General features: G+C 31.9%; 1 protein-coding gene across 6 annotated transcripts in view; it reads left to right on the top strand.

The window, feature by feature from the left end:
- The window catches only part of LOC128997868 (microtubule-associated protein tau-like), a 44138-nt gene that overhangs the window by 7288 nt on the left and 11710 nt on the right, over nt 1-25140 (top strand). The window contains exons 3-9 of one of the 6 annotated variants that reach the window (XM_054423646.1): nt 408-558; nt 1754-1861; nt 3735-3937; nt 5612-5797; nt 8322-8363; nt 17960-18133; nt 24219-24973. In XM_054423646.1, coding sequence (XP_054279621.1) covers nt 408-558; nt 1754-1861; nt 3735-3937; nt 5612-5797; nt 8322-8363; nt 17960-18133; nt 24219-24287 — 933 coding nt within the window. In that variant the 3' untranslated portion in view covers nt 24288-24973. Of the gene's footprint in view, nt 1-407; nt 559-1753; nt 1862-3731; nt 3938-5611; nt 5798-8321; nt 8364-17959; nt 18134-24218; nt 24974-25140 lie in introns of those variants that run through there. The other 5 variants (XM_054423641.1, XM_054423644.1, XM_054423643.1 and 2 more) reach the window with 5 other exon arrangements.

The raw sequence follows: 25140 nt of genomic DNA, 5'->3' as shown, positions 1-25140 counted from the left end.
TAAAGGATAAATATCCTAAACGATTCTAATGTGGAACTGTTGTGATAATAAGTGTACTGTGTGATATTTAAGATAATCTTACTGTCACTGAAGATAATCTTACATTCATAGGCTAGGCTTATAATAAAATGTATTTGAACAATTTATAAACATGTTACAACATGGTTTATTACATTCTCGTATTTCTAAATTTCAGGTTTTAGGAGGGGTTGGAAAAAATTGGAAAACTTATTAGATACTAGTGGGTTTTAAGTTTTATATTTTATTTTTGTCAGTGTCAATGCTTTACACTTTTACTAATATTTTTTGTATAACTAAATTGACAAATTGTAAAAAAATTGAAAAATAATAGTCTAAATAACGCTTTCAATTATAATTATATCTTATTTAAATTTTTTAATTTTTAGGATGGACCAACAACAAATGGGCTCTCATCCCCATCAAAGTCACCATCAAAAATCCCTGCCCCTAAGAAACTTTCTACATTGCCCTCACCGACGAAATCATCCAAGAATTCTCCAAAAACCCCAGAAGCTCCACCAACAGCTGAGAAAAAGAGTAAGTAGATAAGTAATATATAGCAAATCTGAAGTATATTAAGTAGTAGAGAAATATTATTAAAGGTTTCCTAATTTTTTTAACTATTTGAAATTCAGTCTTAACTTTATTTAAAAAGAAAAACGATGGATTCGGTCAGGGAATGTTTTCCTTGAATTTGAAAAAAATAACGCTTTAATACCTTAAACAACTTACGGTTAGTTAAATCTGTTATAACCTCAAAATATTAATAGGCTGCTACATGAAATAAAAAAAATAGAAAGGCTCTTATTCTGAGATTTATAAATCTACCAGTTGTTAGCAACTCTAAAACACCCAACAAGGCTCTATAGTTTAGAGAAGATTAATATGGAGTAAACACTAGACCTTCATTAAAATCAACTTAAACAAAGTTTCACTTCTTCATGGCATTAGTTCTGTATATATAGAACATCTTAAATATTATAATTTTTGAAATTATATATATATCACTAAAAATTCAATTAATCACAGTTATACATTTTGTATAGTATAAAGGCTCATTACCTCATGTTGATAACCTAACTTTTTCTTGTACAATCATCATATCGGATAACAGTTAGTTACAACTAGTCAATTATTCTAGAGGAGAGGAGGGGTAGGTTTAACATAATTGTTCTTTAAACAGTAACAGCATTGTTACATTGAACTTGTTGCAATTTCTCTGTTATATTACGAATGCATAGCTTACACTATAAAATATTTTTTACATTCAGTTAAATATAAAAAAAATATTTCATATGTTTTAAATAAAATCCTAACTATAGATGCAGCGCCTTTAAGCCTCCCAAAGGATTTTTTTTTTAATTTCCTAGTCAGATGTTAATGAAATAGATAGTGAAAAAATACTTTTTACTTGTTTGGAAAATAACTAAACATATTATCTTGAATTATTCTTTACATAAAACAGATAAAACATGATTCAACTGTTGAATTATTTTTCTCTAAATTTGCTAGCATTTTTTATGCTTGAACATAATCTGATGACAATAAATTACTGTATTATCTCATTGTTGTAATTTAGTTTAAATTGAGATCAAGACTCTGGAATGGGATATGTTTGCTTAGGTAAAGTTTATTTTGCTAGCCAATTTGTATTTATTTTATTTAATGTAATTTTTTAAATAGGACTTATGTTTAGGACGTACTAAGTTAGTTAGTTAGGACTATTGCTTAGGCACAACTACTTTGGGGATCATGGAGGGATTCAGCCCCGATAATTTGGCATTACCCCCCAAAAGTCGCATACCTTTGAAAAATTCTACCCAAACTCAGACAGCCATTGGTGAGTCCAAGATAGACCCCTAGCATTGACCTTTGGCTACATGTTTTTACTACTGAGTAATAACAATCGTTTAACAAATGTATTTTCACAGATTTGTGTTTGTAAAATGTATTTAAAACTAAATAAAATTCTAAAGAAAAATAGACACCAGTACCTAAAATCTGCTTAAGTATCAGTTAGGAGGAGAGGTTATTATCAAGACTTCCAGAGGATCTTAGACTCAGTTATTATTTGACACGTATTAATAGTAAAGAACTCACAGAGTATCCCTAAACTAAAAATAATAACTTGTAATAAATTATTTTCAAATGTATCACAGGAAATAATTTAAATTCACCTTAACATAATATTTGTTTTTTCTATTTCGGTTTTAGCTATTATATCTACATTGTATGGTTCAAGTAAATGAAGATGAATCCTTATTGTTTTAATATGTAATGGCTTCTTAACGTAATTAGAAATTTGTGTTATATTTTCTTGTATTTATTTATACTTCACTCTTCACAATACTCTCTTTCCTTACTCTTCAGTTTTTTTTAAATATATAATTTTGATATACCAAAAAGGAATCATCCATATTTTAAGAGGCAATTTACTATCGTGGCTATCAATTGTAGAAGGTCTACGCTTTCCAAACATGATACAGGCTTACATACATGTGGTTTGATCTAATTCTTGTTTTTTTGTGTTGTTGTAAATTACATGAAATTGTCTGCATGTTTTATATGATTTGATTTAGAGTGTTTTCTTTGGCCTAGTAAATTCTCCTTTAGCTGGGGCGGTTTTGTAAAATAAACTATTTTAATTGTTATCTACTGAAAGTTTTAATTGTCGATGTTAGTTAAAAGTTATTATGGGGCCCAAACAGTTAAACCAATAAACTATTTACATTATATTGTACTTATTTTTCCTCATGGGGAAATTTGTAATAAGAAGAACAAGTGGTTAATGGTTTTCTGATCTTGTAGCCAAAATGATAAACGTTGTTAAGTTTTTGTATTTTAATAAATTATTATTGGGATGGGGTGCATTTGATATAGTTGTTAAAGAGCAGGGTTCTATGCATATGATAACATCCCACCAAATCAATCAAATAAAATAGGATAATCCTTTATTCGTTCTGTACTCAATATACATGAATAGTGTATAATCACAACTATCACACTAACAATTATCGCAAAACAAAACAAAAACATTAACAATACTGCAAAATAATCAGAGGAAACATAATTTACCTAATAACATCATGTGTTCCATAAAAACTTGGACACCTACTTTTTAAATGACTAGAGAGAAACTGCAGATTTAATCGAATAAAGAGAAAATAACAACGGTTTATTTGTGATAAGCAGTGATCCAGTGGATGGGAACTTATTACAACTGTAAGTTATAGTTAGCTTCACCTATGGTGTTCAGAGGATTCACGTTGATGAAAAGAAATTTCATCTTTTATCGGACATAACATCTTTTATGTGGATCTACATTGATAACGCTTGGAACATTTTTAGCTATTAAGGGGTAGGGTTGTTAATACATCCTTCCCAAACCCCATCAGTTCTATTATATCACTAAGGGGAGCAAACTGGTCTAGTGGCAGAGTGTGGGGCTTCACTCCATGAGATCCCGAGATTAAATCGCAACAATTACAAATAGTTTTAGCTATGTCACAATTCTGCAACTCTCTAGGCCTAGAAGCTTGAAGTATTGTGTAAACCGGTTCTCGGCTAGAGCCTAACATTCTTCGACGTGAAGCAAGGACATTAAATAAGTAAAACGTTATCACTAAAAAGATTTTAGTGCCTCGCAAACATTTTAAACTTATTGCATTTAACTTTAAACCATAACATTTCTAAGACAATTTTTGTTTCAGAAGTTCCTATGAATAAAATTCAAGTGGGTGCAGCTCCATCGCCAAACCTTAAAACAGTCAAGTCGAAAATCGGTTCCCTGCAAAATGCAACTCATAAACCTGGTGGTGGAAATGTAAAAATTGAGCATCGGAAGCTGGACTGGAAAGCTGAGCCCAGGATAGCAGCAAAGAACGACGCATATCAGCCTGGTGGTGGGGATAAGAAGGTAACAATGCTTAGCAACCAATTGGTAGTGGATAGTAAGGTATTGGCACAGTATATTTCACTATATAGGCCAGCCATTTTATCAGCAGGTCAGCTTTTAAGTTTGCCCAAAGTTCTCCTGACTCAGGCTCTCGAAGTATCAGAACCTTTTTAGGTAGAGGAGGGAAAATGCTTTTACCCACACATTTGGCCAGCCTTTAGGGTAAAACTCCTGAATTGATCAGACTACTCACTCAAAAAACCCTCTACTCTGTTGGAAACAAACATGTGATTGATTGTCATATTGCTTTAGGGCATCTCATAATTGACCTAAGCTCTCAGGGCTCACACAGTTTCTGGTATACAATTTGTTTATGACTTAGCCTGAATCCTGCTCCAGGTCGAGTATCTTGGCACAGAGAATACATTGACTAAATGTGACATAGTGGTTCAATTATCCTTATCCTTCATAATCGGGATGACTTAGTCCACCTAGAGCAGGCCTACATGGTATTGAGCCCCCTGGTGGGGATTTTCTTAACGTGGGCAGTGGACGAAATTGTGTTCCGTGTCGTCAGGAGTGCCCGGGAAGTAGATGCAATCGGGTGACACGGCTTTACCCATCCTGAACAGTTACAACGAGGAAAAACCATAACCTATCAGAAACTGGGTCAGGTAATAATCCACCTCTTTGCACTACCGATCAACCCAATGTTGGACTTGCTTAATTAGTCTTTCCCTGAATATTTGGAGATAACATAGTTTAGGAGTTCTCTAACTAAGTAAAACTTTAGTTTTTGAAAGTATTCCAGATAATTCATATCCCTTAAAAACTTTAACTGATTCTACTTACTGATTAATGAAGAGAATACAATCAGCATCCTCTTTGTCTTGAATTTGTCCGTTTCTGTCTTTCTTGGGTTTATTTATGGTAAGTACATATTTACACTACAAGATGTTAATGAAGCTCACTGCTTCTAGGGTACATCATATTACTTTTCTGTGGGTACATATTACATTTTATCGTTCTCCCTTACAGTGTTAGCATCATGTCGGGAAAAAAATAAGGAGTCGGGTAAAAAAACACCTTCTTCTTGCTTCATAAAGAAGGTTGTATCCACTTACTTGTGCCTTTCCAAGCTTGTTGATTAAGTGGTTCAGAATTCATGCCAGCAATGTTGTGGGACCCGCCCTAAAGGATATCAGAACATTTTACTCTTGTACTGTACCCGCTCTTGCTTTGCTGGCCACTTTTCGCACTCAGTCTCGAGTCCTATATAAATTCAAGGTTAAAGAGGAACTTCTTAAAAATATGATTGAAACAATCTCTTCTTTGTTTATCAAAGTAATCTGAGTGAATTATCACTGCAGCTTCTGTAGATTGATAATAACAACTGAATTAATTCCCAATGATGATCCAAAAATACACCTACCGGGGGATTCCATTATAACTATCACAGTGTTAAGGTGGCCTACTTACAAGGCTAAGAGCCATTGACGTTCATTCATCAACTTGAAAGCTTGTTGATTCCCATTCAGAAGAGATTCACGAGTAATCAACTCTTATCTCTGAGCTTGGTTTAAAAGATTGTAAACCTTTAATCTTTGGTTTTAGCGCTTAACATGACGCTTGGCTGGACAGATAATTCAATTGAAGTGTACTTTCGGTTTGATGAACATTTTATCTTTACTGCAGATACCTCAAGTAAAACTGAAGTGGGAGGCTAAACCTAAAGTGGGTTCTCTGGACAATGCAACACACAAGCCTGGTGGTGGCGAGAAGAAGATTGAAAGTGTCAAACTGGACTTCAAAGATAAAGCAAAACCAAAAGTAGGATCTAAGGATAACCTAAAACATACTCCAGGAGGAGGAAATGTCAAGGTATGTGGGAAACGGCGATTTACCAAATTACGACTACAACGTTAACGAATCTCTTATTTGATTTCCCCTAATCTGTTTTACATTAATTAAACATTTATGATTATCTAATATGTGTTAAAGCGTTATGCAATAATATGCATGAATACCTTCACCATTAGGTACAATTTTCTTTTTAATTTGACTAACTGGGAGTTTTATTCTATTGACATTCTATAAAATTTTTTAGTATATCTTGATTATTCTTTTATTTGGATACTTACAGTAAACATGCTTTTATGTTTCATATTAAATTGTTCAACTTTTGTTAATATTTCAAATTCTATCATGAAAGTGCTTTAAATATTCGAATGCATAGTTTGTATTGAAAGTAGTTTATCATAATGGAATTTTGATTCATATAGGTAACTAAAGTGTCACAGCCAACTACATTGAATGGTTCATAGTTGGTTTTTAAAAGAAAGTACAGAGGATCGTACTTTCCATGTTTCATCTCAGTGCAGGACAATAATTTTAACATTTAAAAATATTACATACTACCAAACTAATTTCGAAGACATTTATTACTCTCTATCTTTCTCCTTCTGACAAATTCTAAGAATGGGCCAGGGCTGAAGGGTCTTTTCGAAATTCATAACAGTATTGAATGAAATCACATTATATTCTTGTTAAACAATTACCTAAGTTTTAAGTTTATTTTATTGTTTTTATTTCGAGCACTGTAACAATCTGAGAACGATTTAATATTTTACCGTGGTTGGCTGTCGCACAGATTGCATTTGAAGCATGAGTTGTCCGTCTTGTAGACAAGTGCTTGCCTGTTGTTCAATAATCTCTTAATTTTTTAGATGCAGTTTTATATGTTTTGTACGTTACAACCACATATGCAACCTTCGTCTTAATCCTCTGAAACCACTGATGTTTTCAATAATGATCTTTGTAAGATTTTGATGACCTTTTATAACCATACTTTACTAATCGAATATAAAGTGTTTTAAGTTGTTGGGCTTATTAATATTCTTGGCCATTAAAAAAAAGACAGGCTTAACGGATTTTTTCCTATTTTTAAAAGTTAAACCATAAATTGTATTTTTTTAAATTCGGTATAAGAAAATACAAGGAGAAATAACAAAAAAACTATAATTTCCTACCCTTGGTGTTTATAAAATATAATGGTTTCATCTTTTTTATAGTTTTTGTCAGTTAACAAAAATTTGAATAACTTTTTTGTTTTTTAACTATTTTGCCTAAAATTTAAAGACTAATTCTACATATATTAATATAGTTTTTCAACTATGGAAAATATTCTAGCCATTATGTAACTAAAATTATAGTTCTTTAAATCTTTTAAAAGTTATAATTTTAAGATTTTGTTTTAAAAACTTTTATAAAATGAGTAATATAGCATGTAAAATTATTCCCATAAGCAGCTAAATCTTATAAAAAATAAAGTGGCAACAATTTCAACACTCTATCTTATATGGGTCAAAAGTCATTCAAAATTTTGTGTTCGAAAACGGAAAAAAACATTATAAGTGGCAAATGGCGTTTACAGCAATCAGCTGGTGCAGTGCTACATAATACGCCAGCATACTAAAACAACCAAAAAAATAGGTAATAATTTTTAAAACGGTTTGAAATTTCACCCAAACATTTTTAAGGTCATGTACATTAATTTAAAATTCAAAAAGAAAATTATTATGAAAACAATTCATATCCATTTATCATTGAATCCATTTATCTTTTAGGGTAGTTGCTAAACTATTACACATACAGCATCGTTGTTTTTTTTTATCTTTCCATTTCATCAGACACGATGTTTGTGACCCCAGATTATACTGGAGTACATTTGATAAGATGAAACTGCCCCGCTCATTAAAAAGGATTAGGAAGGGTCGCCTCGACTAGAAATGCTGAAATTGCCCTGAGTGCCAGGTAGTCGCTACGGGACTGGAAAAAAGAGTATTATTTTTGTCCCTGTGTCCTGCCAGTGACTGCAGTCACGGAAAACATACTACTACTTCAGTCTTCTAAAACTGCCGTCGACTACTTTTCCTGCCAAGTCACAATTGTTTCTGTACCAATACCAATACCTAACATAACCTAACCTAACTTAACCTAGCCTAACATAACATAACCTAACTTAACATAACCTAACCTAATCTAACCTAACTTAACCTAACCTAACATAACCTAAAATAAGCTAGTAATTCCTTATATTTGTGGTAGTTATTAGAAGACTGCAGTCATTGACAGGACGCAGGGACAACAATAATTCCCTTTTTCCCCAGACCCGTAGCGGCTACCTGGCCGGGCATTCGGGGCAATTTCAGCATTTCTGGTATGACGAGGCGACCCTTATTGATGCTCTGTAATGAGCGGGGCAGTTTCATCATTAAAAACGTACCTAAAATATCAGGACAGTTTCATCGTCCCCCTAAAATATTCAGTGGGTCAGAGATTGGACAGTGGGTTGATGGTACAATGGGTTGGAATGCTGAGTTTGAGATTTACCGTTGTTGTCTAGACCCCTTCGCAGGACGGGTCCCAGGATGGCAACCCAGCTGACGTAAGTATTATTTAAGCTCTCAGCCTTGGAACATCTGTACGACCCTACGTGGCTTACTTCTCCTTGACTTAAGAACAATTGTAAACTGTAATAGTCAGTATAGATGTTAAATTTTGTAAAGTCACTGTTAGTTGTTGGATCTAGTGTCTCCTCTCCCGGTAACAGTGATTGTTTTAGCGACAAAAGGTATTTTGTGCCTTACTCATCAAATGACACATTTGACAAATTTGATTAGTATAATAGTACTGAGTCAGTCGAATTTTCAAATCAAATCAAACTTTATAGTTACAAAAACATCCTTACAATGCTATAAAAATAAGTGGCATCGTCAAAGAATTATGATAAATATATTGTTGATCAGTCTTGCATTTTAAAATTAAAAATAAAATAGTGCCTAAATAAAAATCAGTTACCAATAAAATATTCATTAATGCGGTTGTGGGTTTTTAACAAAAATGTTAAGAACTTATTTTTCATCTCATTGTATTGGTCAATTGTATTCAATCATAGATAAATTTTCACTGATACATTTCAGTGAATGATATATTGATCAATACTATGTATTATTTCTTGGGGGATTACACAATTTTAAGCGGGGGTTTCCTAGGCACGGAAACGGAACGCGGAACGCGGAGAGCGGACTCCTCTTGTCTTAGGTGGTTTAAGGTTACTGTTTTCCTAGAAGCGGAGCAGACTGCCATGTAAATCACTTTTCCGCACTCCACTCTCCGCGTTCCGTGCCTAGGAAACCCCGGCTTTACAGCTGCTGTTGAACAGCTGGTCGACATAAAATGCAATATTGATTAAAATATTGATGAATTAGAGTGCAAGATACCTTTTCCCTTACTTTTGAGTAATAAGCCGTAATTAAACAAACCCCTTTTGTATTGTATTTATTTTAAAGTAGAAGTATTCAACACCTAACAAATTTCTACAGATAGATGATGAAATTGTAGAACAAATAAGTTATTACAAGCCATTGACAACAATAACTATCATTGTTCACATAACAATTATTTTTATGAAAATATATATTTTTATATAACTCTAATGTTATATATTTGAACTATTATCCACATTAAAAGTTTATAATACATAACGATACATAGATAGATTCGAGGGATGTTTTTGTTTAAGGAAGGGCCGTTTGTGCATATAGCTCCGTAGTTCGAACGGCACCCTGCTTTTTCGCATTTTTTTTTTGTGAACGCGAACTGCAAAGCTATGTGCACGCACGGCACCGTTACTTAAAATACCCTCTTAGAATATTTTTACTAAGATACTTGTTAAGATTTTATTGAACATTCCAATTTCTCCTTTTGATCTCAAATGAATCTCAAAATTTTCATTTCCCGCTGTTTTTACTAATTTATTCAAGTATATTTCTATTATTTTTGTCGAAAATAATAAATGTGCAACTTTTTTAACAATCAGTTTATATTAGTAAGAGTAGTAGCATTTTACCGTGTTTTAGATGTTATAATCTACTAATAATTGTGTAATATTGAAAAGTAATTCAAACATGCAATACGTTTGTTGTTTAGTCGATTTTTAATTAGTGAAACATCATTAATATGGTTTGATAATTTTTAAATACCTTTGTAAAATGTCTTAATCTTAGACTTAATACACTCACATACACAATATAAAAAAATACAGAAAGCACCAGTGGCATTTTGTTACTTTCTTCTAGAGCTTAAGTAACAGCTCTACAACAAAATCATGGAACTAGATTTCTGTAGTTGACTGTATAGTGACATTTTTAAAGGCAAATTTTGAAACGGTTGCAAAACAATAATTTCATAAGACCTTATTTTTTGTTGGTAGTATGATGGTAGAAAATTTTCTCAGGAAACCTTTAAAAAATATCTATAGCAATTGTTGTACAAAGAATTTAAGTAGCACTTTCATCTGAAAAGCAATATACTAATGAGACTAACTAATGGTAACAAACGAGATATAAAATCAATGAAAACTGTTCAAATTAGAAATGTCAACAAAGGTTTGTAAATATTAGGGTCTAGTAATGACACTAAAACGTTCCAAAAAGGAAATCTAATGAAGTCCCAATAGGAACATGCAAAACTCTTTATTTTTATCAATTACAAGATTGTTCTTAGTTGAATGACGAAATGCCACTAATAGCACACATCACACATTCATAAAACATTTACTAGTGAATCCAATTTTGTGATAAAATCTCAACGATACCTTTTTAATAGGGATGCACAGTAATTTATGTTAAATAAAAGGTTTTGTAAACATTTAGTAACTTCTTTTATAGTTTTTATAATGTAAAAGTCACATTCAGAATATACCAGAATTAACTTTTATTTGATGTTGGTTTAGAAGATTAGTGGAAATCACTAATTATTAGATTTTTTAAATGGAAATTTATGAACTACCATGCACCGAACTACCAAAAATAGCAATAAAATGTTTTGTTATTAATATCACAATGAGTACAAGAAAATTATTAAGCAATCATTCTTATGAACCTTAGTTATAGTTTCATGTACCTACTTTTATTGTTTTGTGCCAGCACATTTTGTAAAGCACGTTTACCTGTAAATAATAAATGTATGAGTAATTTTGATTTTGAATTTTGATTCTCATTTCCTATTGCTGAGCAGTTTTAAAACCTGATGTTTTGCATTGAAATATTTTTAGACATTTATAGTTTTTGAATACATTTTTAATTAGTTACTGTATTTTAAGGTTATTTATTGCCTAAACACATCAGAAACCAGTTTTACAGAACTAACACATTTTTGGAAAAATTAAATTTTTCTCTGGTTAAATTCATACGTGGATAAACTCGTGTTTTAATGTGTCGGTATTACTAATATTTATAACAAAAAATAAAATATGAATTATGAACATATTTAATTTGAAAAATCATAACTTGAGACTGACAATCTCATGTGTCATGTTATAATAACCAAAAGAGACATTAAGAAGGATTTAATTAATGACACAAGTGAGAATGAAGTGAATCAAAGATAAGTTAATTTTTCAAAAACTTGTTTGTGAAACTCTAAGGTGGTTATAATAATATATTACTATTTATTAGCACTAATTACGTCTTTCATACTGATAAGAGAACAGAATAGAAAATTTATAATATCGAATTGTAATAACAATCAACAAGAAATTGGTGTATAACTGTGCATTAAAAAAAGGTAATTTTTAGTTTAACTCATTTAAGTTCTACAATTCTAAACAAGAATTGTGATGAAGAGTTAAAGTTTAAATTGAATACTGCATGCGTGCACATGAAGCTGCCCATACTTATTATTAGTCTTACACAACAAAGTTGTCTCATTAATATATAAATGAAATTTTAAGCACGTAGGCCTAATGAAAATGATGCAGGATATTATAGTAAAACATGTAAATCATCAACCTAAGGGATCAAATGGTGAAGAAACGTATATAAGTAAAGACTGAAGTTCATGAGAACAACCAAAAAATAAGGTTTAAACAATAATACTCTTAAAACCATTAAAAAGAAGTATAAAATTCATAACGATGTGTGTTTATCACGTTTTATCTCAAAGCGTCTAACTATTCTGTCCAGGCTCTTTTTAATAGGGGGTTTTTTAGGGGGTTCGGTACGGCCTATCTATATAATGCTATTTTGCCAAACTTTGTGCACCTTTTTCTCTGGAACCACTTGGCTTATCATGAAAAAAATTTAGGACATTATTATATGGACCTTTCTCAACAAATGGAGCGAAACAAATTATTTTTAAGTTGGAAAACTTTTTTTTTACATTAATTACAAAAAGGTCAATTTTTGGAAAAATTATTTTTAATTTAATTTTTTTCCAGAGAATTTTATACATATTTTTAAAAAGTCTTCCGCTTAAAATGTGTATACTGGTCTAAAGTATAACTGTATTTTTTTCCATCCTAATCCGATCAGTGGTTCTTCAGAAAAAGGTACATAAGCGAAAAAAGTAACATTTCGGGAAATCACAATTAAACACCATGTATGCATTGAGTGAGTGAGTTCACCGAACTGTGACCTACGTTAGTGTAGTCCTGCTCCATAACTGGGATTATCAGGATCTTCCAAGTCTTCTTACTGATCACTGATCCCCTTAAAATTTTATATCATGCCACTATAAGGAAAGTGGTCAAAAGTTTAAATTTATCTTGTAACAGTTACACTGTAACAAGACAGCCACTGTAACAGTTACAGTGACTTTAGTTGAGATGCGTTCTTACAGTTACTGTGAAAACCACAAGAGGGCAAACTAAGGCTACAGCTTAAATCTATTATTATTGAAAGGATTAAACCGATAATGCAAAACAATAATGTTCACTTTGTGTTACAATCAATCTTTGAGCATATTTTTGTAGCAATAAGAAATATTGATAACTGATAGAAATTCAAATAAATAAAAAAATAAGTTATTAGGTTCATTTATTCTTTGAAAGGCATTGATATAAAACGAATTATTAAATAAAAATCATCCATAAAAGAACTCGACTGAGGTGGATTCTTCTTCCAGAAATGGAGTTTAGTAAGTCATTAACTATCTTTTACCGAAGCACATATTTCATTAGTTGTAGAAAATGCATGTGTTTGCTATGGAGAATGGTAGCACTTTGCACAATATTATTTTATGAATACAATCATTGATTGATATTGCAACATGTTTTTAATTATTGTAGGTCAAGAAATTGCTTATGTTTAGTTTGTGTGCTTGAGGACATCATTTAGTTAAAAATGATCAGCATATTTTTTACTGTCAATTTTTATTGCATCTACAAGGATGAATTTTAAATATTTTACGAGTGCAGTATATTAACGTCACTACATTGAATACTAATTTATAATGTTGTAAAATTGAGTACCTCCAAAATATTTATGTGTTTTAGAAATATCTTGATGCTCTTGGTTGAATAATGAAATTAGCCTATTATAAGCCTATCATCACTGTAGGAACAAATAATTTTTACTAAGGAAAGGTTTTACAGATGTTTAAGGTACCATTTATGGTACAATATTTTATGTATACACTTAGAAATAGTGTAACCAACGGTTTCTAAGAAAATCGTGTATTTATGAGAAGTTACCACTATAAGTGTATCAACAGTTCTTATAGGGATTTCAATATGCGAGCTTCTAACAGCTTTAATTAGTTAATTAACCACTATTCAATCCATATTAGTCAACCATATTTTGAAAACAGGATCTATCAATAAAATAACTAGATTCAAAACACATATTCGTGAGTGAAAAGTGAATCTCACCTTACCCATAAACTTTCCTTAATTATGAAACTTTTTCTATAGTTGAATATTATAGTAGGTTTATTTTTAAGCTCGGCTCATATTTTTCACATCAATGTTGTCTAACTCTTTTGCAAAAACATTGTCTGCACTTAGTTAAAATCATCGAGGTAGGTTAAAATTTATACAAGGAACAAAAAAGAAGACACTATACTTTTTCAAGAGGAGAACCTTGTCTAAAGCCTAACAGATTAGTGCTGTATACAAGAGGTTAAGTTACCTTGATTCTGTCCAAAGTAATCCTCAAGTCGTCATTAGTGCGACCGGTTTCGATGTCTATGGTATCATTGTCAAGCTGAACGTAAAAATCGCTCAGGAGGTCGTCATGAGTCTTGCTAAACACGCAACACATAACACGTACACAAACAAAAAACGATAAAATGCATGGCCACACAACTAATTTACAACACGGCGGCGGGTACACGGTGTAGGTCTAGACTGACGCCGTGTCTTCCTCTCCCCACCTTCCCCCTCGAGTTATCAGCTGTTGATAATACAAGATGAAGATGAGTGCTGTCTTTCAATCGTTCTAAACGAGCCACCGGAAGACTGCCCCCCGGACAACTACCCCCCAAGCAGGTTCCTACGTCATGTTGACGTCAGAGATCGGGGGGAGGGCAGTTTTCCAGTCATGGACACTCAAGTTTCGTTGTCAAACTGTTCTAATCTAACCTAACCTTATAACCAAACTTGCTGTAACATTTCAAAATTCTGTTTGATATTCCACACATGCATTTTCTGTTACCAAACAGAATTACTCGAATTACAATTACAATGACAATTATTATGTATGAAATGAACTTGAATACATAGCATAACATTTTGCTACGGGGGGTAGTATTCCAGTCACGGAAACGGATCCCATATTGGTTAGTTATCAGATTTTCGTTACTTACGTTTCACCTGGGGGGTGGTTTTCCAGGGGGGGGGGTAGTATTCCACATCCCCTTCTGAATGATGATCCATAACTCTCCTGAAATTCTGTGATGTTGACAACTCTTGCCTGGGCCTTTTTGGATTCCTATACTTCTTAAGATGCTCAAACTTCATTCAGAGTCCTGTAAAATCACAAATATAAGAGTTTATTTTGTGCCTTAGTGTGCATATGTATGAGTTGAAATACCAATGCACATTAAGTACATAAGGCACACGATTATTGAATGCAAACAGAAAAAAACTACCTTTAGTAGGAAAATTATGTAAGGCTATCTTGTAAAATATCTAGTTTTTTCTGCTATAGGAAAATACGTGATGTACACGCATTTGAACTTTTTTGACAAATAGGCGATTACGTTAGTTTTTTGTGTAAAACTACTTCATGTCTAAGCATAATTAAATATGAGCTTAGACACATAAAATATACAAGCACTATATATACAGCACACACACAGCACTACTTATGAATGCTTTATTTCTGCTCATGAAATGCTAATATTCTTTTGGGTAAAGAGTTAATTTAATTTTAATTCCTGGGCTAACTTCATTCAGTATAAACACTGACAATATTTTCTATACAAGTAAACAGAGGTAATGAAACAGGGATAAACAAAACATAATGTAGCAAAAGATTACGGGGAAAATACATGCATTATATCAAAGTATCAACCAATTTACAACATATCAAATCCAAGTAATTGAAATTAATATAACTAAAACAAATAAAAGATTACAAAATTAATCATATTGCTCAGTCTATTTTGCATAGATGTAATCTATAATTGATTCCAGTGAGTTTTAGGGGTTGTTGTCTCTGGTGTTTAAAGTCAACAGTAAAGATTTTAGTAAAAACCTTTAAAAGTCAGATCAGTACGATGATGATTAGTAGGTGTCAAACTGCTACGGGAAAACTAAAACAAACTCACAAACAAAAACAAAAGCTCGTCTATTTTTTACCAAACAAACTTCTACAAACTGCAGAATTATAATTCATTAACTAAACTCAACCTAAAGACTTGTATAGTGTTTTTCATGTCAGTGTATGAATAACTATATGATATATAAATTAATCCTGTATAAATAGCAGATTTGTTATTCATAGAATACACGAAACCTAAACCCTAACTTACACCACTTTTACTGCACACATTTTAGCTTAGATTAAGACTTTTTTAGACGATAAATAGATTATTACAATAATCTAGGTTATACAATTTTAGTAGGTAACTTACTAGCAGTTCTGAAATTAGTAGTGACTGTGCTCAATTATTCCCATGACAGACTTACCGCTCTTTTAAAAAGCCTTTCTGAACACTTACATAAGCCATCATTACCATCATTATTTTTTAAACTCAAAACTATTTTGTTTTTACACAAAACTATTTTCTATTGAATAACGGAATTAAGTAATGAATTGACATTTCGTACATGTATTATTAATGCAAAGACCTGTTTCAAGAATAAATATTATTTTTTTATAATTCTTAGTTTTAAAATGGCGGGCGTTTAAAATCTTAAAACTTAAATAACATGAAAGTTACAGAGGTAAACAAAACTACTTATGCTATGTTTTATTTAGACAATCTTATAACAAAGCTAACTATACCAAATTTAAGAAAATTGGTTCACAAATATGGAAGAAAATTTACTTTTAAGATACTGAGTATAAACAAATATCTGCGATTATTAAGTCATAAATGCTAGTTAGCTAAAACAATCAGCTGTTATAATATTGTTAGTTATCTAATGAGGGAATAGTTATTTGTGTAACTAGTGGGTGAAGTGGCACTTTGCTGCACACAAAAGAAATGTTTACGCACTAGCCGTAGGGCGAGTGTGGAAAGCTTCTCGAATGCAGCAAAGGCAGTTTGCACTCGCGTTACACATTATATTTTTCCTACAGTTGCTATAAAGCAAATAAATAATTTGTCTTTCAAACACTGTACAACACGTTTTTATGTTAGGTTAAATCCAAACATTAAACAAAATGGAAAACGCTGCACCAGCTGATCGAAGTCGTAATATCTTCAAGTGTTGCCAACTTAATTTCAAGCGTACACGTATTGCGTGCCTAATTAAAGCACGCTGTTTAGTGTTGTTTGGTTGGAATACTGGTGTGCGGCAAACAAAAAAACTGTGTGGCAAAAGTAAGTAGATGCAGCAATTCTCAACTTTCTGTGCCATAATCAGTGCAAGGAAGGCCACTTTGTTAGGTGACTGAAGGAAAAATATTGTTATACACAGTTACAATCAAATTGTCGAAATAAGACATTGCCACAACAGTTATGTTTGCATAATTAGTTTTTATGTTATTTGAGTTTAAAATATTAAATAGTAGACATTTTGAAACTAACCATTATAAAAAATCATTCTTTTTCTTAAAATAGTTCTTTATGTTTTTAATACATGTATATGTACCAAATTTTTATTCACTACAACAAGGCGTTAAAAATAAAAATAGTTATGTGAAACAAAATTGCGGCTGTACGGATGATAACCTTTTGGAGAGTTTTGGAAATTATTTTAATTTGCCTTTGGTGCAGAATTTTTTTCTTAAAACGTCAGTACATTGTTCAGGGATACCCTGTGTATAGTAGTACTTGTGAACACCTGAAATAAAATAATAATTAGTAAAAATGAAAGGAAAGAGAGTAGTTCACAACGAATTACAGATCCCAAAATGCCATTATTTTTTTTCTATTCCTGATGGAAAATGTCCAAAATTATCCCTAAATAACGAATGTGATATTTTTGAAAAACTGACGATAGAATAATGGTTTTGGAATGTGTATACATAATAACTGAAATGTACATATAGAACTAAATACATTGGCAGAATGCAATCTAGATTATTTCACAAGCCTGATTTTTACGTTTAAAAAATACAAACAAAAACACTCTATAAAAACCCAGCAGAGAAGAGTCATCAATCAGGTCAAGACAAGGTATCATCAGAGAGCTTACACAATGTACTTCAAGACTCAACTGATGGTATGGTTATCACCTTGTCTGTGTTGTCTTACTTAACCATGATCTACACTATATATACAGTTTACATATAACACTCATTCAATCAAATCGTGTGTTTTTCATTTTATTTTTCAGGCTTCAGTTAAATTGGTTTATGAGTTGAGAACATAAATTTGTCATATCTAGTAACCTCTACACGTATATATTACATTGGGGTTACAATATGAAATAAATCAAAATAACTTGGGCTTTTACAGAGCAGTTCTAGACATACATATTAAATAACAAAACTTTTCCGAGTGTAAATTTACCTTCTACTTTTGTAAGATCCATATTTATTCTTCGAAAGCAGTGGGCAAAAGTTCAATTAACATGTAATTTTTCAGATTGAAGATCAAAAACTTGAGGTTAAAGCTCAGAGTAAGATTGGATCTCTTGATAACGTAAAGCACAAACCAGGAGGTGGGGATAGAAAGATCTTCGATGACAAGGAGTACCTTCGCCAGATGAGTGGATGCACCAGCAGGGCGGCCAGTGAGGGAATTCCATCAGGAACTCAGGTAAAAAAGCGTAATTGGGCTAGCTCGGGAAATCTCAATTATCTAGATCCTAATTTAAGTTCTAGCAATACTATTCTAAAGGCCTCATCAGAGAATTCCATTGCTACTCCCAAAGAGGATTACTATTCTAAGTCATTTCTCTCAGGAAATAAATCCTCATCCTTAAATTCTATAAGAAATATGAGTCATCTTGACGATGAATCACTCATTGAAATTGGCAAAACTGATATTAGCAGTGGGAAGAAATCTCAAAATAATGAATTTTCAGACATTAAAACTGTTCACCAAATAGATAGTGTTGATGGTAAAATCTCATTAAACTTAGTTGAAGTAAAGTCCCCTTCTTATATTGAAGAATCAAAAGACACTTCATCTGAAATGGAGTTTAATCTTGAGCGAGTAAAAGAACCTTCTTTTGAAAATTTGAGTGACTATTCTGCTTCCAGTCCTCCTACTAATAACGAATTCTACCAACCCCTTTCTAGTAAAGAATGGGAACTGTCTAATACCTTTCAAAGTGAAGTTAAGTACAATGATGAGCCTGAACTAAATATGATGAATTACTCCAAAGTCATCAGGACAGACACATCAGGAATTGTATTAGACAATAACATCAGTTTAGACAAGTACGGACCATGTGACAGAGAAGTAGTAACAACAATTGATGATCTAAACAATTCTCTTCTGCCGAGGAGAGATAGTGCAACTAATGAAACTTTTCAACAACAAAATTTAATTGCTGATAATACCCTTCAAAAATATAATCAAGCATTAAGTAATGAAGTTCTCTATGAAAAGGGTGAGACGATTGATGAAATGTTGTCAAGGAAGAATATTTTAACTGATCCTACATCTGACAGTGACCATGAAGTATATGATGTGAAGTTGGAATCAGATCCTTCGTCAAAGACTACAATGCAAGAAAGAGACATTGATACTAATAAAATAATGCCAAGAAGTGGGTTTGAACCCTCAACCATGGAGTTGGTAAATGACTACACTGTAAATAACCATGAAATACGTGATGAAAAGATACCAAAAGATCATCCAACAAAAACAGTAACAGAAGAAAATGATCACGAATACTACAATGAGCTTTCAGAAAAAGATTTTCCTAAAGGCTTTGTAACCTCAGGTAGCGATCATGATACTTACGTTGTCGAGTCAGATAAAGATTCTCGTGGGTATTTTTTAATGTTAAGTAGCGAAAATGAAACATATACTGAAGATTCTAGAAATAATCTACCTCCAAATGCGATAACATCAGAGAGTGACCATGAAACTTACACTATAAAATTAAGAAATAATGTTCCTCCAAACTCAACAGCACCAAGTAATGATCATGAAAAGTTTACCCTAAAAGCAGTAAGGGATTCCGAACCAATGGCTGAGATATCAGGCAGTTATCATACAACAAACACTGTAAGGTCACCAAAGGTATTTACTGCAGATTCCATACAGTCAGCAAATGGATATGTCACTAATGATGTAGGCCTACGGTCACAAAACAGTCCTCCTGAAAATGCCATATCAATAAAATATGATCGTGGAACTTATACTGCAAGGTCAAGATACAATTTTCATGAAAATGCTGCATCACGAAGTGATAATAAACATGACAATGTTGAGTTAGTACAAGGTTTTCCTAAAAACATCATTAATACTAGTCATTACAATGATATGAAGTTACAAAACTATTCTCCAGAAAATTCCATTGTATCAGAAAGTGATCATGACACTTACACGATAGAGTCAAGAAATGCCTTCTCAAAAGATTCTATATCATCAGAAAGTAATCATAGAACATTCAGCGGAATGTCTGCCAATAACATTGTGGCAAAGAACGCAATTTCTGGAATCAACCATGTAATCAGTATTGCAGATTCCTCTGACTCTTTAAACTACAATCATGGTTTAAACAAAAGCAATGTTAGTACAAAAGTAATCAACCCTAAAAACAAAGCAAAACATCACAATAATCATACAAAAATCGATGAACATAGATCTCGAAAGTCCTTATATAAAAATTATATAAGCTTAAATGGTACCAAAGAAGATCCTGATAAAAATCTTGTTGATAATGACAAAAAAATAAATCAGCTAAACAAAATTGGTACTAAACGTGTCTGCAAGAGGAAATTGCACCGTAAATTATGTAAAGGTAATCAGTTAAATGGTAAACACTTCAGCGATGGTTTGGATTCTTTTGAATCCAATACATCTGAACCTCACGCACAGTTAACAGATGAAGATATGTTAAGTTCTGAGGAACTAACAAAAATAAATGTTTCTAAATCAAATATTTCAAATACCCTTGTGAAAAGTGAGGGTTTTGAGGAAATTAAAAGTGATATCATGTCAGAAGGTGTTACAGATGATTTTTGCAGCACACAAAATGAAAAATCATCAAAATTATGTGAAATAGTAACACCTCATAATGAAACTGAAGAGAAGAAAATAAAATGCTTAACAAATGATAACACTGTCAATCCTCACAGCAATATTATATTGGGAATCAGTAATAATCGCATTGACAAAAACCACCCAGGCAGGCAAGAAATAGAGAGAGATTCTAATAGTAATTCTTCCACTGCTTTTTTGGACCAAGCAGTAAAAACGGTAGAAAATAGTAAACAAGCTCAAAATGTTTCAAATCACTCAGGTCAATTCAAAAATACTCCTCAAAATTCCAAAAAACATAACAATGAACAAAAAATGTTTGGAAGCGAAATAAGTGTTAAAGGGCTGTTACAGGGAAACTGGTCCTTGACTAATCACTCACAAATTGCGTCTGAGAAACCTGAAGGGGCAGTTTACCAATATTCAATAGATGGTAAAAAAAAGTATTATGAGGATGAAATAAATGGATGTCCTACTAACCACTCTTCTATGGAAGCCCAGGAAAGGATGATCTTCAATGGGAGAAAATTTTTTGACAAATTTGATTTGTGTAAAACCCCAATCATAGTTCCTCTTGGGTCATCATCCTTGGTTCTGTATCAGGATCAACATGGTAAAGAGGTCCTACAGATCTTAAAAAAGGGAAATAAATAGACACATTAAACTAAACAAAATTACAAGACAGGTCCCCTCGTTTTTAGTTTTTGAACTGAGAAACACAGGTAACAAGTTCAATAGACCCTTAAAAATATAGATTCAAACCTTTACAAACATACCTCGTAAATCTAAAATAAAATTTACACTTTTATACATAAATAAAAAAAACATATGCACACTATCAACTGTATTGAACAGTTGGATACAGCACACTTTATCAAATGATATGTGATCGATTGAATAACTTACCGTATATAATTTACAAGCCTAAATATACAGTAATCGGCAATAAATTAAAATATTCCTATAAAAGGAGATTCTAGAGGTAAAAACAAGCTTTTGAATTATTGAGAGAAGACTAAATTAATTAGATCAGTTAAAACTGAATGCAATTTACATTTTTGAGGCTTAAATATTAGGCTAAATCCTAACTTATTTTCAGTTAAGTTAAATACATTTCTAAACACCAGAAACTCTTATCAGAAAGTAAAATTAAGGTATTTTTTCTTATTATACAATAATATTCACCAAGAAATGTTTTTATTATGTTTCACAATTGGTTTGAAGATAAAATTAAAAATTGTAATTATAAATTTAACAGTTCGGGTATTCAGTAGTATAGCTAGGTGAGTATTTTAATGATACCACAATCTGTAGAAACCCATGCAATTGTACCCCTGTTGAAAGTATTTTGATGTGTTATGTCTTGGTTGTACTTTGAACCAGTTCCTGCCCTGATGTAAGGTCAGTTTCAGAGTAGTTTTGTAAAAGTGATAATTACACAATTTGGAGTGTTTCACTTAATAGCAAGCACTGAGTAAAAGAATGGTTTTATAAACGTGCAAATTAAGCAAATAGTTGTCACCAATGCAACTTCAAATCACTTAGACTTTGGCTATGGGCATAGGCTTAGGAAATAGTATTTAAATTACAATTATTTGACAAAAACAAAACACAAGCAGAAATCATTTTAGGTACAATAACTAAACATACTTATCACAATAACTGACCCAAAACTTTTGGAAGGCTAGACAAAGGAAAGGAAAGGAAAGGAAGGAAGGTTTGAAAGAATTCAACTCTAGTTAATAAATTAAATGCTTTAAATAATTAACGATAGTGTAAGCTATTTGAACATTGAATTGTTAACACCTATATCCATATTAAATATATAGAAACAATATTTATTTTCAACTTAAAATTTCAGCTTAAACCTATAGCTCTGTTAAAGTGTATACTACAAGTATACAGAAAAAGTAGGCTCTATAGGTAGAGGAGAAAATATTGATTGTTTTCTACTTATTTTATACATTGATAAACATTTAACACTTTATTGAAACTGAATTGATTTGAGATAGTTTTGCAAAATATAAGATGGTCTGTAAATTAATTTGAAGGAAAATGATGTTTCATTCAAATTTGAAACCATAGAGTGTAACAAATTCAGATTATTTAACCATTGTTATAACTCCTCCCATATAGCAGTAGAATATACCATATTATTGAATGTATTTAATACACATTTTATTTTTTAGATAAGATTTTTCTTATAAACCAACTACAAAACAATCAGCATTTTTATTGTAAATTGTAAGAAAATCCCCCAAAAGTAACTCTCTAGAAGACGAGATGCAATCTCTGATTTTGCTTTACAATTTTAATCGTCAACAGCTTGTGCATTAATTTGTATTTTCTAAGTTCTCAACGTATATTTTGTCAACTCAAACTAAAGCCAATAATAAAAAGAAAACAACTTACCATTAAAATTACAAAATACTGTTTAGTTTCTTCTAATTGTGTAACCACCCGGTACCAGAAAAATGTTTTAGTTCAGCACAAATTTTGGGTTTTATTTGTTTAATTCACGTATCCTGCTGCATGCGTAGATTCACATACACACAATCTATTCTGTTTTTACACAGTGGCGGTTTAGAATCGATTTAGTTACCTGTAAGATTACATTTCAAATCTTTTGTTCTAAGTGATCCTATCACATATCTTAGAATAACTGAGGAAAGTATTTAACATTACCTAATGCATAAATTTGGAAAAAATTCATATCTAGTCTTTCTTATTCCAGATGAAAAGTACCTATTGTTTATCATACATTTCAATATTCTATATAATTTACTTTGCTCCACATTAACTTTTGAATTTAAATTTTCTAAGATTGATACTGGTTTAATTTGTTAATGTTAATTATTTCAGCTAAAATATAAAGCATTCATCAATAACATGTATCACCTTAAAAATAATATATTAACTGATTAGTTTCCAATATCAAAAGTTCTAGGATGACATAAAAGGGGTAAATAGTGGATCTACCCTTTGTGAAACCCATGTTTCTTGTTGATAATCTATAAAAAAAACCTAGAATTATTTCTATTAACAAAAAAAGGGAACCACCAATTCAAAAAACTTTTCAACATTATATTAGATTATCTTTTTTGTTTTTGTTGTCTGTGTTCTTGAGTAGGATGTTTGTGTGACACTATATAGCATATATGCATTATGCCAGATCGTAGGGAATCTTCAGGGCGTCTTCTTAAGCAATCTTCTTATCACTAAGTACAACTGTAAATAAATTAACATTGAAAAAGCCTTCATGGTGTTAATGAATGGTGTTCTGTTTATGCTGAATATTTACACACATTGAAATATATGGAGTATAGTATTAGTGATAAGAAGATAGCTTATGAAGACCCCCTGAAGATGCCACACAAGCTGATGAAATGCATAGTGTGACACACAAACATGATACTCAAGAACAAAGGTAACAACAAAAATAGGTAATTTCATATAATTCATTTTTTTGAACCTGGAATAGCATCAAATGAATATCAATTTTTTTTGCAAAAATTAAAAATTAGTCACAAGTAAGCCAAATAGGCTTCTGGATGATGACAATTTATTACAACCATTAGTTATTTAGGATCATGTAGACACAGGGTTTGCTATCTCCCATTCTTGATTTGCACCCTAGAGTAGAGTAGCATAGTATATGCTTGATTGCTATCATGCTTGCTTACAGAGTCCTATGCACATGAGCCAATCTCAGACCTCGGTCAACTCCAATTCTCAGTCTCAAGAAGCCAGCTAAACACCTCGTCTCTACATGTTACTCGTCCATTCGTTTAGTCCTCCTCTACCACTAGTGATGTGACAGTTCTAGCCTTGTAACACTTAAACTTGAGTCCTAAACGGACCTGATTTACATTTTAAAATCAAGTAATTGACTTGGCCGTTTATGGGTCTTGAAGCTTATATCCAAGTGAAGCAAGAATTTGGTACTCTATAAAGCAATTTCCTATTCTACGTCCTTACGTTGCTGCTAAATATACTGTAAAACAACATATGAATTCCATGATTTTTAAATTTGAGTTCATGGTATTATAGCCCTTCGATAACTAATATAAATATAAAAATGAACTGTATTTAAACTGCTTTCAATTAGAGTTTGATTTCTCAGGTTAAACTGAGTTTAAATCTGAAGCGCTTTGTATCTTGTGTCAACATACCCTCGACTTGCCACATCACTAGTTCACCATCACTGTTGTGCCTTGTTCACTTTGGTGTCACATTTCAATGAAACTCAATTCACAGTATTGTACAGTATTGTCATTTTGTGTAGCAAGGCCTAAAGGAGGAGCAGAAGTTGACCTTTGAAATTTATGTTCTGGCGTATTAGTGGGGTTAAATTCATTCTAAATGTTTCTACTGACCAGCTTAAACTAGCAATCCACGTACAAGTTCCAGGAGAGACATGCACAGAGCAAAGGAGTTCAACTGAACAAGCTATTTTTTTTTTTTTTTTTTTTTGAGTGATGATTGAGTTTTTTTCATTTGACATAGTAAAATTATAAGTTTTTCACAGGATTTTGTACCCAAAAAGTAAACCTAAAGCACAACTAGTAAAATGAAATTATTTGTTCCCCTCTATTTTTGATAATTTT

This window comes from Macrosteles quadrilineatus, unplaced genomic scaffold (genome assembly GCF_028750875.1).
Source record: "Macrosteles quadrilineatus isolate MER2022 unplaced genomic scaffold, UCM_ALF_1.0 Scaffold_7__1_contigs__length_78375512, whole genome shotgun sequence".
NCBI classification, from domain to species: domain Eukaryota; kingdom Metazoa; phylum Arthropoda; class Insecta; order Hemiptera; family Cicadellidae; genus Macrosteles; species Macrosteles quadrilineatus.
Note: the sequence above shows the minus strand (reverse complement) of the source record. Positions and strands in the feature narration are given on the sequence as shown.